The sequence below is a fragment of the Suillus plorans genome, assembly GCF_016647745.1.
Source record: "Suillus plorans strain S12 chromosome Unknown HD556scaffold_27, whole genome shotgun sequence".
Lineage (NCBI taxonomy): Eukaryota > Fungi > Basidiomycota > Agaricomycetes > Boletales > Suillaceae > Suillus > Suillus plorans.
Genome location: NW_024537411.1, coordinates 236,546 through 255,028, shown reverse-complemented (window position 1 = coordinate 255,028; position 18,483 = coordinate 236,546). Strand labels below are relative to the sequence as shown.

Below are 18,483 nucleotides of genomic sequence, written 5' to 3'. Positions count from 1 at the left end.
ATGACAGAAGGTCAAATCATGAATTCCTTTGGTCCAAGTGAGCATGGGTTGAGTCTCACCTGGCATCAAAGTTTCGTCAGGGTAGTTCACAAGGTAACATCCGAGCCAAGCGAGTTCTTTGGGTAGGGTTTTCCAGGGGAAATCATTTTGAGTACGGCCATGCAGAGTGCCACCAACAGATGCTGAAATAAAGTCAAGATTAGTGTAAAAGAGAATTAACGAAACTTACCAGCAAGGGCCGTTATGCCACCCATGATACAAGGAATACCATCCAGAGCCTTCCATCCGTTGTTGACTTGGAGACTGGCAGTAACCCCACTAACTCCTGAGTCCTCTGTCAACACTGCTGCATCCACGAGCTAGAAGCGATCAGCAGATTTCAGGATATGAAACTGACTAGAGAACTTACGAGGTGAGTAATTGTAAATGAGTGCGAGTCCGTCTGCATGGCAGCATCAACAAGCAATGGTTTAGATATGGTTGTAGTCATCTTACAAACAAGGTATGAGAACAGTTAATTGATAACATGCAAAAGAGGCCATAGAAATCTTTGGAACATTGGATAATAATTAGAGAAGTTCGAACTTTGAAGAAGAACTGATCACCTGCTGGTCACGCACAAACTTACACAAGCAGGCACTGCCACCACACCATGTTCCACCCCAAACCAAGAAGGATGCGACCCCAGGCAGCTGTAGGAACCAGCTCAGAGATGGAGAAAAGGACCAGGAGGATGTGGGACGTATGCTTGATGTTATAGATGAAACAGGGTGTTTTTTGAGCCACCTACGAGCTTGATAGTGTCAGGGGCAAAAATACTTTTGACTCCAAGCAAACTCCAAGTGCCAGTGGACATGACTTACCAAAACTAGTAATTGAGCACAGAGTACGTAGTGAGTACTAGTGTCAGTAGGAACCAAGCACCCAAGAGGGTTACGAGTTTGCACAGAGGCTCAATAGAGGCTCCTGCAGGGCTCCTGTGAGGTGTAAATGACATCTATGAGCCAATCAGCTTTAATATATAAATCGTACTGAGTTAAAAAGACAAACATATGGGCATTTACTAGGATTCAAGGTGTCTGAACTTGCCTCATGGGCTCCAACATCACGCCCCATTGTGTTAATACCAAATTTTGAAAGAGAACACCCCGGTCAATGGTTGTATTGTATTTCTCTAACCAACAGGGCAGCATAGTAGTATGAACTTCATAGCAACAATGATCTTGTTAGGTACCATCGTCACAATTCATCCACTTACCCCAATTATCATGGGCAGGCGAGCAAAATACTTCACATTAGACAAGAAAGCAGCTGCCTCACAACAATGTAGAGAATCATATTCTCAGTCACAAAGGTGAGCATTGTAAAACTCTAGTCCAAGTTTGATTCACATGTTTTCACTATTATAGAGGTAAAATGGTGAAGCAAGCTCAGAATGCTCATGCCTACGCCAAGTGTTATGGTCGACATGGACCTCATACGTTCAAGATCCTGTCTGAAGCGCCTCTGATGTCTTCCTTGTTTCACTTTGCGGCTCTCCCCCTTCCTGATTCTTATCTATTTCGTCAATCCCTTGCTGGTTCAAACTTGATTGACGAATCCGACCTCTTGCAATGGGACAAACCACCTCCTTATGATTTTCCTGATCCGCCTGATTCACCAGAGGAAGAGCGTTTTACACATAATCTTGTAGATGTAATGCATGGACATTATTTACGGGTCGAAAGGAAATCTTGTGCACACCGCACGGCCATGTATAACATGGGAGAGAGTAACAGGCTTCTCGAGGAGATTTGAGACATGCAGAAGAGTTGGATTACAGGCTGGGATGAACTTCACACTTGTGTTTCCCACTTGCAGGCAAGTGCGAGACATAAGATCATGGCTGAATGCTACTGCCAGTGGGTAGCACGAAGGATTGTACATTATCAAATGGAGAAGGACTTGCTAATTGCTGGGAAGAATCCATATGTCTAGACGTCGTATTACTTTACTAATTCAACTTGGCTCCAACCTTCATGCACGCTAGAATACTGGTATAGAAAGTACACGAGAACATAGATAATGTCGGAGATTGCTCATTTTGTCCTCGTAGTTGCGTAAGTTGTCGTCCACGTAGGACAGCAATGATTGTTGCTAATACCCATACACCACAATCATAACCATTAGTTTGAAGGGGTTTGACCTATGTGAATCGTCAAAAATGGAGTGCTTAGATGTGAGAAATGATATTGAACTTACACTCAATGGACGAGCTGCCCATCCATCCAGATCAACATGAACATTCTTATCTTGTTGACGGGCCACCATCAGAAGTCGACAAATAAATTTCATGATATCCTGTCAATCCGTCAAAATGAACATTGCATGAAAGTGAAGTGAACCAACTTTGACATCCTGTTTCCATGGTTTCCGTTCAGCTAGACTATTGAAGAGATGAAGCTCTTTTCTTGACAAGTAGATGACGCAAACAACCCAATGGCCGACATCAGATGGCCTATGAATCGGGAGAACCCACACATCTTTCTCCCAATAACGTGTCCACGATGTATTGCGCCAGAGGATATCATCGGCTGCATTATAGCGGATGCGAGGAAGATCGTATGTGGAGAAGACAGCCACAGCGGGATTGGGCATGTCCATTTGCAGAAGGACAGCACAACCATTGATACATACATCATTGAGAAATGTGGTCAGACGAGTAAGAAATGCTATGTCTCTCGGCTCAAACACTTGGGAAGGGAAGCCTCCAGTTGATGATGTGGTTCTAGTAGCTATGTGTCCAGGCACGAAGACATGCGAATCTTGAGATGGGGCATGGAAATCGTCAATTAGGAGACCCTACTAATACATTAGTGATACTGAGCCTATCAACAATATTGACGTACCTCGGGGCAATCCCACACTATGTCAGCACAAACATTAGACACTAAGTCTTGATCCTCGTGGAACTCTGCTCCAGCACCATCACCCTCCAGGATATCAGCAAGGGCAGCTTGCTCGGGCTCAACCTCTGTGGGGTCATCTGCCTCAAGTAGTATTGCCTCATCCTCGGGAATGGGATCCTGCAACGTCACACTGGTCAAATGAAGAGAGGCACTGTGAAGACCTCCAGAGTAGGTTATAGCCCTGTCTAGTGCCTCTTTTGCACGGCTGCTAAACCGAACAGAGGATGCTAGTGCATTTGACCATCGCACCTGAAGTCTGAGAAAATGGGAGTGCCTCTGTTGTAATGAAATGAGGAAGCACTCATCTATAAATAAGAAATGTTGTTAATAAACCTTGAACAAATAGGTAATGAGAACCATACTTACTTTTGGACAATCGGATTGAAAGCTCCAATGCTGTCAGCTCTTCTTCAAAGAAGCGACACAAATTGTCAGCCTCCATGCCCAAGTGTTTTTGCTCTTCCCTGCACTGGTCATGTTTAAGAAGGGCACGAATTCCGTCCCTGATGTCTGAGTCTTCCAACCATCGAGGTACCTCTCCAATTGAGGGTGTAACCCAGACATCCTGCATTAATGTCTGGTCACTATGTAGTTCAGCTAATTTGGTCGGGAGGGGAGTAGGAAGTGGGATATTCCAAGCAGGATTGTAGAATGACTCTAACTGCTCACAGTAAGAATTGAATTTTCTGATCGCTGTCATGAGAGCAGGTTGGCGTTTCACTATAGCTTTGCGAGTGTGTTGATGAAGCTTTGTCCCTGAACAATAAAGTTAGAATGAAGGAACAGTCATACACAAAGAGTTACCTAATGCTTGGTGGGATCCACCTACAGCACGATCAAGTTTATCCCATTCAAAAAAGCTGGCGATAGCACGCTTTCGAATATTGATCTTGAGATCACGTGTCATAAGAAGGATATGGACAAAGTCAAGACTGACTCCATTGAGCTCGGGGAATCTATCATGAACATTAAGTGAAGAGTATAATGCTTCAACTTTAGTCATGAGACGATCATGGCCCCTTTGGAGGCTCTCAAGGACATCGAGGGTGTCATTGGATGCTACCTCCCTCTCCAGCATAGTCCTAGTAGTCTGCAGGGCTCGATCTGACACGTCCAAGTCAGCCTGTAGAGCAAGAACAGTGTCTAGCTCCTTTTTGAAACGAGCAGGAGCATCTAGAAAAATTCAACATCAATACCCAGTGTGTGCATATTATAGGCTTGCTCACGAGCACGAATCGAGAGCTGGGCTTGTCACTGGTCAGCCCACTGAGCCTGTAGGTCCTCCACAGATGTTTCACAGCGATCAATGATGTCAAGGGCAGCAGAGCTCTGGGCCTTGATACCCCGGTGTAGAAACAACAATACTGAGAGGAACAAATGAATGCTCCAAACTGTATCTATAATGTTGTGAGGTCGCGCGTTGCCTAGTCTGCTATTCTTGAGAAGACAAGTGTGTTTGACCCTAAAGGGGAAGCGAGTGCAGCAAGGTTCTAGAAGTAGGCGCTGAAGGCGCTACTGGTCGGCCAATGCGAAGCGCGAGAAGGCGCGCAGGTGCGCGCGAGGCGCGGGAAAGCGAAGGTACACGCGAGGCGCGGGAAGCGCGCGCGCGCGTGAGCGGAGACAAGTGAGAGTAAGTGTGAGTTTGCTTAAGTGGTGATTAGATGAATAACAAGAGATACGAGCGCGAGGTGTCAAAGAATAGATTGCAACTATATTCTCTAGGTGGTAAGTGGGTAAGTGGGAGGTCGAGTGCAAAGTTCGAAAGTTCCTAATAGTATGTAATGCTGGTGCTTATATACGGCGCCTAAGCGCTGTCACGCGGAGCCGAAGCGCTACCGAGTAAGGTATGTAAAACTATATGTAAGTAAGGGTCCATGATATAAATAAAGGTGGGATGATATGTAAATAAGGGAAATGGAAATACACGCACTAGAGAGCTTGGTGGACAGTGGATGGATGCTTCCGGAAGGCTGGCGCTATAGGGCGATCAAGCGCGGGAAAGCGCGCGCGCGTATACATCGTAAAGCACGGGAAAGGTGCGCGCGTGAGGCGCGTTGCATGGGAAAGCTGCGCCTCATATAGGGATAGCTGCAGATAGCACACAGAGTGATGCTACAAGTTCGTGCTATGTACTCCCTAGTGAATACTGCCATATCATGCAATGAGAGGCATGAGTCTCTACACCGGTTGAGACAGTGTCTGATCCAGTCTCCAAGGTCCACTTTCATTTCTAAACCTATCGCAGTGGCTTGACAGTCAATTAACCATAGACGGTGCTGGCGCTAAATGACTCAAAGTAATTAGTATATTGTTCGGTAGAACCAAATGTAACGCACCGATGATGACCTTTCTACACCAATCAAGTGAACAAATTGCGACCATAGCTGCTCAGTCCCCTCACCATCAGATAAGCTGAGGCCTATGCACATCCGTGGATTATGCACCAGCTGACAGGCCCATTCATGACCATAGGCATGCATAGCCGTAGTTGCAAAGCGCAGACATGAGACAATATCAAGGGGGAGAATCTCAAACTGAAAATAATTAGTGAATGAATCTGATTACAATTGTGTACAGACCTTTGAAAGAGACCGAGCAAGAACACAGCCTACATCATAGAGAGTAACAACTGTGGCTTGAGGAGGAAGTAATGTGAACAGGTGTTCTATCAGTGCTACTGAATACTTCTGCTGCTCTCCGGGAGAATCGATGTTGGCAAAAAATAAGGGAATATCATGACGGCAAATGAGGGCCATTATTCCCGTGTCATCAAAGCTGTCCATTGCAGCCTTTTGTTTCTTCCCATCAGCTGCTTCATATGCATTCTCACATTGGTCAATAGCTTCATCAGGCACAAGGCATGTGCGTAGCTTTGGAGGTCGCTTGCATTGTGCATCAATTCGGCGCCCGACTGCATCAACAGACTGTTTTGAAAGGAAGTAAGTCGGTTCATAGAAGTGAGGACAGTCACCCGCAGAACGTCGGTGGTGATGATGAAAATTGCCATCCGTAGCAACATGTATGTCCCCGCCTTGATCTACAGGTCTGCCATACAGTGTCCCACCAAAGCATGCTGGACAGCGCTGTGCGATAAGTGGTGCACATCGGCCAAAGTGTAAGACAGTTGATGTCGAACTTTCTTCATTGATTACAGTAAGCGGTGGTGGGGACTGGTGACTTTCCACACAGTCTCGACTGCGTTGGAGGACTGCATCCACTTGCTGTTCGATTTCAACCTGAAGGATGTCATACCACTGTACAGCATAGCCTAGACCACGACGGAATGGTTCCTGCACAATGTCACCCTTTGGGATAGTTCAGTAATGTGATACAGTTTCATATGGATATACTAGTATCTTACCCGTGAGTCAGTCACTTCAAAACCTCGGCGTGAATAGTGTGTTTTAAGAGCAGATGCAAGAGCATTGATCGCATCACAAGAGCGCTCAAAGAGAGCACAGTAAAATGAAAGTAGATCAACAGATACTGCCATACAAGGTTGTGAGGGTGCAGTAGGGAACAGCCCGTTGAAGGTACAACTATTCAGAGAGTGAGTCTGAACAATGTTGGGTCTTGCAGAACCTAGCTGCTATTCGACCCTAAAGGGTTTCTGGACCAGGCTCAAGGCTCAGAGGAGAGGAAATATCATGAAAACTTGCTGAGTACTCTGACTCCTACTGGTAACTGGTGAAAGGATAACTTGCTTATGTAAGCTACAAAAGTGCCAACATAAGGTAAGGTAAAAACAGTCTCTACAAGCCCAGCCAGAAATGAATCCCTACACCGTGATGAAGGAGGGCTTGTGGGAGGCTGGAGCATTCACAGCTGAGTACATCAATTGATTCAAATCCTGTTGATACATTTTGCACTTGTTAGCTCATCCAATGAGCCAAAAGCATGAGTACTTACTGTCAAAGAATAGGCACAATAAACTGGTCTTTTTCTGTGCACAGGTGAGAGTCGCACATGCTGAGATCACTTTGTGAGTCTTCTCCAAGCCTTGGCCTATAGTGCGAGCATAATACTTCAATTGCGGGTCCACGAGGGTGGGTATGAGTGTTCGCCAGTTTTCATATAATATATTTGTCGGGTTATCGGGGAGAATACGCCGCTTGTGAGGATTGCAGCCCAAATCTGCGGGCCTATCAGAAACCATTCCTTCCGATGTCTCAACATCAGTGCCTGTGAAATCCAAGTCATCCAGAATGTTCATGTTATGGACTTCACCAGCGCGATCACCCAACACGGTACAAGAAGAAGACCCTGTTGAGGAGGGTGCATGATCCAAGAGTCGTTGCATTTGAGCAAGTAGGCGACACCACTTGAGTTCTGCACCAGGCAACTCGACAAGTGTTTGAGTTTTTCTCTTATCTCTGGCTTTCCTCGGGCTTACAAAGTGTTGCCCAAGGCCAGAGGAAACGAGTTGAGCTTTACGGTTGTTGAGGGATTTAGTTGGTGTCATGGTGAGAAGAATGAGTCAACTCGCGTGCACAAAGACCATAGACGCCAGACAGTGCCAAGTACTTTGGTTATTAGTTATGATACATAAATAGAAACTCCCAGACGACCCTACAAGACCATCATGCATACCGCTGGAGCCCACCAACGAGCCACCAAAAGCTACAAAAGCAAGGACGGGAGGTCAGCAGGAGGTGCTATAGGCTCATGGGAGGGTCGCTGGAGGTGCAGGAGCTAATCCTGTAGGCTATTATTAGATGGTGTCCCACAACATCGAAACTGGGTCTACATGCAAAATCAACTACCAGACATGTACAAATTCGTACACTAAACCTCCCATCGAGGGCGCACCAAGGTAACAAGAGGTTGCGGGAAGGTCACGGGGACATCGCTAAGTAGCTACAGGAGATCGGTGTGGGCAGCAGGAGGTCAAGGTTGAGCATGGTGGGAAGAGGGAGACCATGGCAAGTCGTGGCAGCAGTGCCAGGTCAGCGGGAGCTTGAGAAAGGTTGTGATTGGCCGTGCGGGGCGGAACCAGGTTAGTGAAAGGGTGGTGAACAGTCCTGGTTGGGCGTGACTGGGCAGCGAGAGGGTGCAGGAGGTTGCATGAGGTTGCCCTTTCATGCGGGGGCTTGTAGAAGGTGCAGGAGGTTGCTCTTTGGCATAGGTAGCAGTAGGAGATAGCGAATGAGGGCAATGTCACGACACTCTGGCAGTAAACACATCCTGAGCTGTTGTGGAGGTGTAGCCTGACCTTTTGCATATTTACAGGCAGAAACAAGCAAATACATGCAGAGACGAGCTAGACTAAGCAGAAACAAGCAAAAATGAGCAAAGAATGAGCAAGGTCAAGCAGAAACAAGCAAGAAATGAGCGAAAACAGGTAAAATGAGCAAGAACAAGCAGAAACAAGTGAAAACAAGCAGAAACAAGCAAGAATGAGCAAGAACAAGTGAAAAGGTGCGCACCTAGATCAGAGACACACAAACAATGCAAATGAACGACTTGAATGAATGACCACGGCAAACAAACGCACAAACTATGTGAACAAACAAACATCATAGATCATCAAATATGTACCAGGAGGTGTAATAGGAGAGATGAGCTGGGACGAGGTGGACGCGAGGTTGGTTGGTTGAGTACGATGAGAGGAAGACTTTTCCACATCTGTAATCACACTTTAGGGTTCAGAGCTGCATGCCCGGTCCTTTGGACCGCGGGAACAAATTTCCTCAGATGCAAAAAAAGTGCCCGCAGCTGCAGGCACTTTTTTCAGTTTTTTGGGAATTTCTTCCCACGTGTCACATGGCTCTTTGAGAGGGTAGAAGTAGTATTGAGTGGTCCTAGAGGTCTATTGGGATGGTTAATGGAGGCTCGTAAAGAGGTGCTGGAGGCCTGCAAGGGAATGAAAGAGCATGAGCTATAATTAGATGGTGGGAGGGTGGGTCTTAGAGACCAGTTTCCCATAACATAGAAACTGGGTCTCTTAGACCCCCTATAGGCACCGAGAAGTGCTGCCTGAGGTGGGTCGGCGTGTAGAGAATATGGAATCCTTACAAAGGTTAGTGGTGTATAACGACAGCATTTTTGCAAGATATACCACCGTTCAGCCCTCGTATCACCAAAATCGGCATGATGGAGATGGATATTTGATCTCGCTCCAAGACCCTTGATTGAGTGAAACGGTGCGAAATAAAACAAAAAGAAAGCCTCGGTAATCAAAGTAGATTTTAACTGTGCTAGGTTACAGAGTTCAAGGTGACGAAAGGCAACTGTGCGATATCATTGTTTAAGCGGTTGGTCTGCAGTTGGATACAGACGCTCAACAGACACCGCGTGGTGGTGCAGTGAACGCATCACTAATCCCAATTTGGGTGAAACTTTGCAAATGTGCTTCGCAAATTGGAAATAGGCAAGCAGCGGCTGTTGCCGTTATGTATCTTCCGAAGCTGTGCTGACTAAGAACTCCAAAGTCGGTGAGTGCAAGTTTGGCCTATCGCATTTCAACCGCTCTCTGCGGCTTGCGCGTTGAATCTGATTATCCTCATCGCACCCACAGAACGCGACTTACGCATCATCAAGGTCGTCAAGTTTCTACGCAGCCGGGGCCGCAAGCGCTTAGCAGGCCACATTCGAATCTCGAGCGCTTATAGTCCAATCATGCTATTATCATAGTCTGTACTGACACACCTGATGCCAATCATTCTCAATTCTAATTCTTCCGCACCCACCGAACGCAACTTACGCACTGTCAACGTCGTCGACCCTTTCTACGCAGTCACCACATCCTCTGATTCCCCAACCTCCAACCTTCACTTTTCCACCAAGACTGGCGCTCTCTTCCAATGGCCATTATCACCTCCAGCGTGTCCTGGATGCACTCCCGACAGATAACTCCACCATCCAGGTCCTCAGCGAAAAGGTGCAAAAGTCCAACGTCGTCGCGTATTCGTGTGCCTCGGACTTCATGCCATTGCACCACTACTATCAAACCCAGTTCGAGGATGGGATCAATCGACATTCAGCATCACCCCTCAACAAGCAAGTGACTGGGATGAAGATTAGGACAGTGCTACGAGAGCATCTAGACTGCTTTACAGTAATTTTACGCAGACCAGAAACGTCACGAGTAATGGAAATAAAAACAATGGATGAAGCCAAAAAGAGCGTCAGGATGAGCAGGGAGAATACTGTGGGAGTGTGGTACTGTACAATGTCCATGATAGATATCCGCGAACGGTCGTAGGTGACCCAGAGAACGGAATGCAAAAGGATTATGATGATAACAATGAGTCCGTTGTAGATGAAGGGGTTAGGTGTGACGGTATACATGAGCGTCCATGGTTTATGACTCGTCGCCCGCAGCTGGAGAGTCTATCTCCTCTTCTTCGTCCTCCTCGAGGATAGGCTCCTCCATTTCATCCTCTTCTACGTCATGGTCGGCTTCAAGCTCGTCGTCAAAGATTACATGGAACTTCAGCGAGCATCAGTGAAGGAACGATGAGTGGTGTCACGTCACGTACATGAGTGATCAGGGCTTTCACAAGTTTGTGGGTATGTCCCATGTTCGACAAGATCAGGGCAAAGTCATTCTGTGGTGCACGAAGGAGGTTGGGGCTGAAAACTATCGCAAGGGCTTCAGCGGTCATTTGGTTGTGTTCCTCATAGTCGGTTACTCTGCAGTAGTAGCATCAATATCATGCAGCTAACGAAAGAAACAAGCAGAAAACCTCACCTATCGAGATGTTCGGCGATCCTCTTCAAAAGATCAAAGTTTGCCTGAGGAAGCCCGTGCACAACACTCCGGATACATGCAAGCCGCGCATTAAGATTCTCGAGCTCTGCAAGAACATGAGCATTGAAAAAAAGACTATCGATGGGATAGCTTGTACTCATTGCCTCGATAACGTTGAAATAGGATGACGATGGGAAGACAGGCTCAGGGAGTAACCTGAACCATGACTTGATCAAGTCGCACACGGCATGGATATCATTATCAGAGGTGATAGGCCACTCGCCTAGCGAATCATCAGTTAATTACCTGCAAGCCACTTCAGATAGAAACCATACCTCTGTTGAAGGCGTCGCGGAGAGCATTAACTTCAGAAGTAGCACCAGCGACACGATCTGTAAAAGAAAAGTCAGACCTCTACAGGAGAAAGCAATGCCAGAACATACAGATGCCAACTTCACTAAGGCCACGGAACTCGACTTCAGACAGGCAAGTCAGAATAACTGACGGGATCGAGCCAATCTCGGGGTGTGCTCCATTAGCTTCACGCTCGACAAGGAACTCCAGTTCGACTCCAAAGACTAGAAACGTATGAGAGACAGGGACATAGAGAACATGGAATACCTTACCAGCTCTGGGATCCCGCGAAGCTGTAGGAGCTGATGGATGGTCATGGATATGGTCTGCGAGTTGCGGCTTTGGTGAATTTCCAAGATACGTCAAGCGGCGTTTAGCAGCAAGTTTCGCAACACGATTGATTTGCTCGATCCATCGTACCATCTCTTGTTTAGAAATAGCCTGCAGCAAATAATGACCGCCGTCTTCGGTGTCCAGCTGGAATGTGAACGACCTCTCGTTATTGATAAATTGGGCAACTCGAGCGTCAACGACCGAAAGAACCAAAGAAGGTTTACCAGAGGGCGAGAAGTCCAATTCAGCGGGCGATCGCTTCAATGCAGTAGCGTGCATGCTATCAGTAAATGCACTAGAGATAGGCCTCATCAGTTGGAAAAACGCTGAGGAGTAGCTTTTCTTCATCCGGTGTTGCTTCTGAACCTGGGTCATCGGCTTTCGAGACCGCATCGCCTTATTAATTTGATCATCTCTCCGCTCATTGCGCAATTGTTCCTGCTTTTTATCTTTGCTGAGCCGGTCATGGAGATACTTGTCTCGCTTGCACTTCTCTTGTTGCGCTGCAACTAGCTTCTGGAATGGGCGTACGGTCTTCTTGACAGATGACGAACCATTGCCTTGAGCTTGTAGGGCTTCCCGCTGGGCCTCGTCTCTGATACTTCGGTAGTCGAGTGAAATCAAGTTCATCTCTCTCTCGATGTTGTTCAACCGTTCAAAGTCTTTCCTGTCGACGTCCTCGCGGGGACGGCTCCTCTTCGAGAGCGACGGGGTAGTCAGAATGAGGTTGCAAAGGTGCCTTGGAAACCTGTCAGCAGACCGTATCTCATAGCCATAATTTACTTACCTGCGCTTATCTAAGTTTATGATGCACTGATCGTTCTCGCCCGACGTCATGACCACATTTGGTATGCTCACCAACTCCAGTATACGTTCCAGAATCCAGCTGACATCAACAGCGAGAACATCTCCATACGACTTTTTGGGCATAGCCGGTCTTGAGAGAAGCCCTACGAGACTATCGCACTGAACCCCCCGAATATTCGCAATATTTTGCCATGGACGATGGTGCATACGGCTCTCTGAACTAACAACAGCCGAGGTTAGGACAGCCTCGACGAAAGACCGGACACAAGATCGGTCCCCACACCCAAAGGACACAGAACCAGCGTTCATGCTCCTTAGACGGGCAATCTCGATGGCTCGAAGGAAGAGGTCCATTCTCGCCTGCCGTAGTCGGATCCCCAGTTTCGGTGTGACGAGCTTCGAAATCGTCCATTTCCGAAGGATATTAAAGGCACGGATACAACTGCGGATGCTAGGCGGTAGGAGACGGTAGATAGTATCCTGAGAAAGCTCGGATATCAGCGAAGATGGCTGAACGTCCGTCAGGTGGGAATACATGGACTGTATGTCAATGTCATCTGTCGACGGAACTTCCCGAGTTGAAAACCAGCCGGTACGGTCTGCGCTTTGTACCTCTAACAGATCAGCGGTGATGAAAAGGTCCTGAAAGGAAAATGAACAACCATATTGGAAGTTAGTGAGGGGAGGACTGACCTCCTCGCTTATATTACTCAACGCCGCAGAACCCATAGCGTTCAAATTCTCGACGAGCTCATCAGCACTGATCGCATCAAGGTCCGGTGGTTGATTACCAAAGGATCGTACCCGAAGTGTAGATTTTAGCGGTCGGGTATCACCTAAGAAGACGGAAGGAGGGCGTTGAGTCTGTGTTGTGAACGCCGTGTGTGTTATTTGACGAGCGTTGTCAAGAGTGTCCCAAGCTTGGCTGACGTCATTCTCAATCGTAGTGGGAGCATCGAAGGAAGAGCGATCGAATGGATTGTCCAGGAAAGATCGCACAGCTTCAAACAGCTGAACATCATCGAGACAGTCCTGGGCTCCTCCTCCAGACGTTATCCAGTCCTTGATCGCCTCGAGCACTTCCGAACGAAATTGTATTACGTGGAGATAACTGTTTGCGGAAGGCTGGCTGGAGGGTCGACTGCTTAAGAAGCGTTTACGAAGTAGCTATAGAATATATGAATTAAGCCATCTCAAACGCAGAAAAGAAACTACCATACCTCAAAAAAGACGATAGGCGTCACAAAACTCCGGAACACATGCCACCATACTCGCGCAAACTCAGCCCGATCAACGACAAGGTCCCTGGTTTTGCCGTCCCTTAAAGACGTCTCACCATTATCATCAGCCACAGCTACTGAAACACCCTGAAGGCCATGCACGAGGACATTGACTAGGCGGTCCAAAGTTCCAGCTTGCACAATGACGCGGATGGGCCTCTCTGACGATACTTCTGTTACCATAGCGTTCGGTCGACAAGATATAGAAGGCAATGAGCTTCGACGTGCGACGCTGCTCTTCCGCTCGAGACCCTGAGATGATCCAGGCTTTACACGGATAGAAGGTGAACGCGTCATACATTTGTCGAGATTGCATCCCTCGACTATAGAACTCGGAGGTCTGGATGGTGGACGAGAAGGAGACCGAGATGAGGACAGTGGATCTAGGTCGCTGCGAGCAACGAGGAGAAGCTCTCCGTCATAAACAGGAATGGCAGTCTCCCGAATGTCGACGTCACCGATGTTGAATAGCTTATCTTTGCTGGACGAGGCATCCGCCCTACGAGATGCGGGAGTTAGCGCCACATCAAGTCCGCGGAGACGCTGAAGCTCGTCAACACTGAGCTTCGTCGGTCCACTCTCTAGCCGGCCACGCCAAATCTGTCCTCGATCAAGGAGTGTGACAGTTGGCAGCGGATCTACGAATAGCAGGGGCGTAAGGGGATGACAAAGCGTATGGGGCGTAGACATGGAATGCGACCAGAAAAACGGCTCAAACAATCCTTTGCGCCTCGGTTCTGCAGCTAACGAAAGTGACATGAATTGATCCGCCCTATTCACAAATCAACCTGGTTCTGCCTCAGGATATCGACTGTTCAACATACCGTTGGAACTTGGACGCTAATATCGAGGACTGGTTACCTTTCTCCTCCACGAAATCTTGCCAAAAGCTGAGGAGCTTCTCAACGTCCTGAGGAAGATCGTCCGTCGAGGTTTTCCTAGGGCATAACGAAATCTTCGTCCGAAAGCCCTCGAACAAGTCCCTTGTCTGTAAAAGAGGCTTTGCCGCCCACACTTCATCCGTCCTCTCTTCTCTAGCTTGCTCGAGGAGATGCTTCGCTCGATCCCTAACCTCCCCACCCCAAGGCGTCAAAACAGGCCCATTGATAAGCGCAACCTGCCCATCACCCCCAGGGTAGATCCACGACTCCACAGACATGATACTCTGACGATCCGCTCGCCTCCACGCTTTGCTAAGCCGTGCGACAGGACGCGAGCACAGCGCAGTAGAGATAGCCATCCACGAACACTCATCACCCGCAACTCGACAAAGCTCTCCAATCCTCGCCCACATGGATATCACTTCAGAGCGCGAATGCGTGCGTGACGACGCACTGCGTTCCACTTCAGAGCTGCACGATGAATCAGCACCTAAGATCTGCATGAGAAGTAGTCGTGTGAGCCAGTGCGGCCGGTCGTCGCTCCCAAACAGTGCTGCTGACGGCGACGAGCCGGCTGGTGCACCATCACCTGAATCTGGAGAAGCACTGGGATCACTGTCTGCCTTCAAGATATGGTCGGCTGTGAGGTTGTCAGGAAGTTGCTGAAGAATACGTTGATGGAAGACTCTCAAACTATGGGCGACGGCGGTGGGGTCAAGGAGTGAGAGCACCTCACGGGTGAAGCCGTCTTGCGCTAGTAATGTCCATACGCGCTGCTTAGGATCAGTGAATGGATGCTGGGGGCGCTGCTGCCGTTGGGGGAGAGGCTTCATGGGTGATGCAGGGGATTGCAATCCTGTCCCCAATGCTTCCATTAGAGATGCCATCTTGGGATCGTCGCCTGGCCGGGGGGAGAATGTGCCTAGGTTTGGAGAGAATGTAGATCCAGACATCGAAGGAGAGTAGATGCCGGGGTTGGGAGAAGGTGCGAAAACAGCTTGCGTAGAAGTTGATTTGGGCATTCCGGAGGCAGAACCTTCGTTCCATGAAAAAGCGGGTATCGTTTCCTTTCGCCAAGTATTCCAACCAGGCTCGTCAGCAGGCGTGCCATGGTAGCGAAGGTACTCGCCAGCCATCCATGAGACGCACGAGCGCTCAAAATCCTTTGTTTTCTCTTCGGCACCACTCACGAGGTTTTCGCATAGACGAGTAAACTCATTCTCGAATGACTCTCGCCCTACGAGAATAGGCAAGCAGAGCAACACAGCAGAACAGAGATCTTTCCACTCCGGTCTGCGAGGCTCGCCTGTAGAAACACCTCGCTCCTCGCCCTCCATGGAAGGCTGGAGGAAAGTCGTGGCGAATACGGCTTCATGTAGGAGAGCCTCGAAGGTCCCTTTCTCGATACCACTGTCACCACGAACTAGCTCAGGATGCGTCCTTCGACCCCAATATGCACGTTTCTTCCTGCCACCTGCGCCATCATCTCTACCCCTACTAGCCCTTAGATCATCCAAGGTATCGGCTTCGCCATCCACTTCGTCCTCTTCGAGCGCAGGGACGATCTCAGTAGGGAAGAGTTCCTTGATGGCAGCGCTACGGTCGCTGGGCACTTTGTAGAAGTATAACTTCGACCCTTTAAGCTCTGCCTTGGCCGCTTTCCATCCTTTCGATAGCGTCAGGTTCATAGCAGTACTGTATGGCCGATACTGCGCATAGATCGATGGCGCGGTATCTCCCATGCGGTTGATAAAACCAGCGTTATAGACGATCTGAGACGTACGACGCGAATCGCGACTGTCATGTGCATCAGGTTTGAGCATGGTAGGTGCAAGTAAGGGTGAAGACGACGACGTTGTATTTTGGCCACTGAGAGGGGTTGGGTTGGGTAACGGATGTTTACTGGAAGAAGGACTCGCAAGACTGAAGGAAAAGACACCACGCGTGCCACTGGAGCCATTCCGGTCATTATCTTTTTCCTTTGTTGATTCGGCGTCTCGCTCGGACCCTGATCCCTTCCTTTTGGGGCTTGTTGGCGCAAAGCCTAGCTTAGATGCGGATAGCTTAGAAGGTAATCGAGGTGCAAATGACGTGTTGCGAGAATGGACAGGGGGTGGGTCCTCCGATGGAGGGGAACAGAACGTGTCTGAAGTGGGTGAGGAGACGGAGATAGAAATGCCAGGGTCAGGAGAGGCGAACCCACACTCAGGAGGCGAAGACGAAAGAGGGCTATTGGTAGCAATAGTCGGGAATATGTGCTTCACGGGACTTCCAGGACCAGAGCTCGCAGAAGTGGGATGCAAGGTTGCACTGCTATTACTTCTGTTTCTGTATTCTTCCACTCTATGTTGAAAAGATATGTCTGCCGAGGAAAAGGAGGACGTCGAGAAGCTTCCAAGATCATCTGCGGATTTTGACCAAGTTTTACGGGATATGCTGCGAAGATCGCCAAGACTTCCGTTGGTATCAGGAGAGGATGGTTGTGAAGTGGGAAAGGGACGTTGTAAATCGAAGGACTTCTTAGACGAAAGATCTAGAACCGACCTAAGAAGCACATTGAGTTATCAGTACGTGTATTGCGATGCACAGCCAACTTTAATACAAAAAATGCGTGTAGAACACAGAAACGTGGATGAATTCAGTTGTACGCGTAAGATTCAAGGCACGGGCGGCGACCTTATCCGAGAACACGGTGTAATAGAGGAAAGGGTCATCAAATGCAAGTTACAAAACCAAACTCACTTGCTCGCGTCGGTAACATGGGATTCCGTTTGAAAACCTTGAAAAATAGGTCGTGGGTCTGTGGGGCGAGATATCTTGGGCTTGCGTATGGCCACTGAGCTGGTGCTACATCGAGGTTCACCTGCGCTTGACGCCAAGCGTGGATCAGATGGCTTTCGGAACCATCTTGAAGGCTTGGAGAGCAGATGGGCAAAGCCGGATGGAGAATTGGAACGTGCTTGAGGGAATTGAAAGTGAGCAGGAGAGGTCGGGGTAGAAGAAGGATGCACTGCGGCATCCTGGGGGCTGAGAGAGTTGAGAGCAGGAGTGCCACGTCGAGGTGGCATATTGTAAACAATTAAAAACGAGCGATGAAGGTCTTAAGGGACTGAATTGTGTTACAATGATTAGGACGTTCTGGTAGTCAGATGATCAGTTCAAGGTGGTAGATCGGGTTGTCAGTATTGGAGACGAGGAGGGACGCACCTGGTTATCACTGTCCTGGGCAAGCTCATGCAAAGTTTCATGAAGCGTGACAGTCAAGGGAGAGGATGAAAAGGGAAACGGAGCAAACGGACATAAGTACTTTCAGTCAAGTTGTCAATCTGGGAAAATATAAGGGCGGCGTGGTGAACCCTTGATTCAAAAGATTTTCTAAATAGTACTAAATACGTTTAACACGGCGACCAATGGTAACACTTTCTCGACAGACAGTCTCAGATTAGCCACGAACTCAATTGGAGAAGAGACACCGCGTGCGTAATTCCAAGCCTTTGATTCTCGAGGATGAGCATCTGATGCGTCGTCCATCGCGATGTGATCCCAAGGCGCAGACAACGAATCGAACTTCGTACTTTGTACCGTAGTCGGACAACGGCCGCCCAAAATTAAGCACTACCGCGTTCATATCTGGGCCTTCCCGGCCTTTTAGGCGTTCCTAATGAACCGTGGGCAAGGTCATACGGTCGGCGTCACCCGCTATCGCATCCGCCGGCGGCATGACGCACCGCGATGTCGATCCTGGCACCCAATATTAAAAATATGTTCACTCCCATCTGGTAACCAAGCATATACTCGGCCCAGGAAGTTCATTTAGATGGGAACAGTCGATGCTAACTCTACCCAATACCACAGCCAAGGATTCTCAGAGGTGCTCATCTCGTAAATCATCATATCCATCACCTGCATAACCACGCTTTCAATCTTTGACCGCATGCGACGGAGTTCAAACAGCATTACACTTACATATATCAGTGAGAACTGTCAAAACTTGTTCGCTCGCATATCAAGATCCTGATACTAACAGGCATGGGTGTCATGATACCGTGGCTGCGCAATCAGGCTCACTAGCTGCTGTGTTCGTTGTTTAGTTAAACATCAAAGCGGGCTCAACCGACCTTTCGGCCCCAAATGACTGAGTACTATGTAGCTCGGTATAATATATGAAAAGATAAGGTGAGCTACGA

At 48.4% G+C, this 18,483-nt stretch overlaps 4 protein-coding genes across 4 annotated transcripts; all 4 read right to left on the bottom strand.

Moving 5' to 3' along the window:
• Positions 1-4,199: 4,199 nt before the first annotated feature.
• On the bottom strand, positions 4,200-6,731 carry HD556DRAFT_1270316 (uncharacterized protein; the record flags this gene model as incomplete). Its single annotated transcript, XM_041299165.1, has 5 exons — positions 6,310-6,731; positions 5,528-6,202; positions 5,281-5,482; positions 5,143-5,196; positions 4,200-4,312 (listed from the first exon to the last, which is right to left on the bottom strand). Exons 1-5 carry the CDS (start codon positions 6,439-6,441, stop codon positions 4,200-4,202), a joined length of 1,176 nt encoding a protein of 391 aa, XP_041160395.1. The 5' UTR covers positions 6,442-6,731.
• A 130-nt stretch (positions 6,732-6,861) lies between these two features.
• Positions 6,862-7,068, bottom strand: HD556DRAFT_1205066 (uncharacterized protein; the record flags this gene model as incomplete). The annotated part of the gene is made up of 1 exon (XM_041296454.1): positions 6,862-7,068. A coding segment is annotated over one exon (207 nt), but the record flags the coding sequence as incomplete, so codon positions are not given.
• Positions 7,069-9,846: 2,778 nt separating this feature from the next.
• HD556DRAFT_442507 (uncharacterized protein) lies at positions 9,847-10,463 on the bottom strand. Its single transcript, XM_041310611.1, has one exon. The coding sequence runs from the start codon at positions 10,236-10,238 to the stop codon at positions 9,894-9,896; it is 345 nt and encodes a 114-aa protein (XP_041160393.1). The 5' UTR covers positions 10,239-10,463; the 3' UTR covers positions 9,847-9,893.
• On the bottom strand, positions 10,252-17,364 carry HD556DRAFT_1237091 (uncharacterized protein; the record flags this gene model as incomplete). Its single annotated transcript, XM_041297874.1, has 12 exons — positions 10,252-10,380; positions 10,430-10,583; positions 10,642-10,747; positions 10,799-10,924; positions 10,977-11,033; positions 11,085-11,219; positions 11,268-12,067; positions 12,116-12,777; positions 12,829-13,302; positions 13,356-14,187; positions 14,240-16,840; positions 17,039-17,364. 12 exons carry the CDS (start codon positions 17,362-17,364, stop codon positions 10,252-10,254), a joined length of 6,402 nt encoding a protein of 2,133 aa, XP_041160392.1.
• Positions 17,365-18,483: the final 1,119 nt, after the last annotated feature.

Excerpts from the sequence above, each read along its gene's own strand:
- HD556DRAFT_442507 (XM_041310611.1), bottom strand. The coding sequence starts at position 10,238 with ATGTATACCGTCACACCTAACCCCTTCATCTACAACGGACTCATTGTT.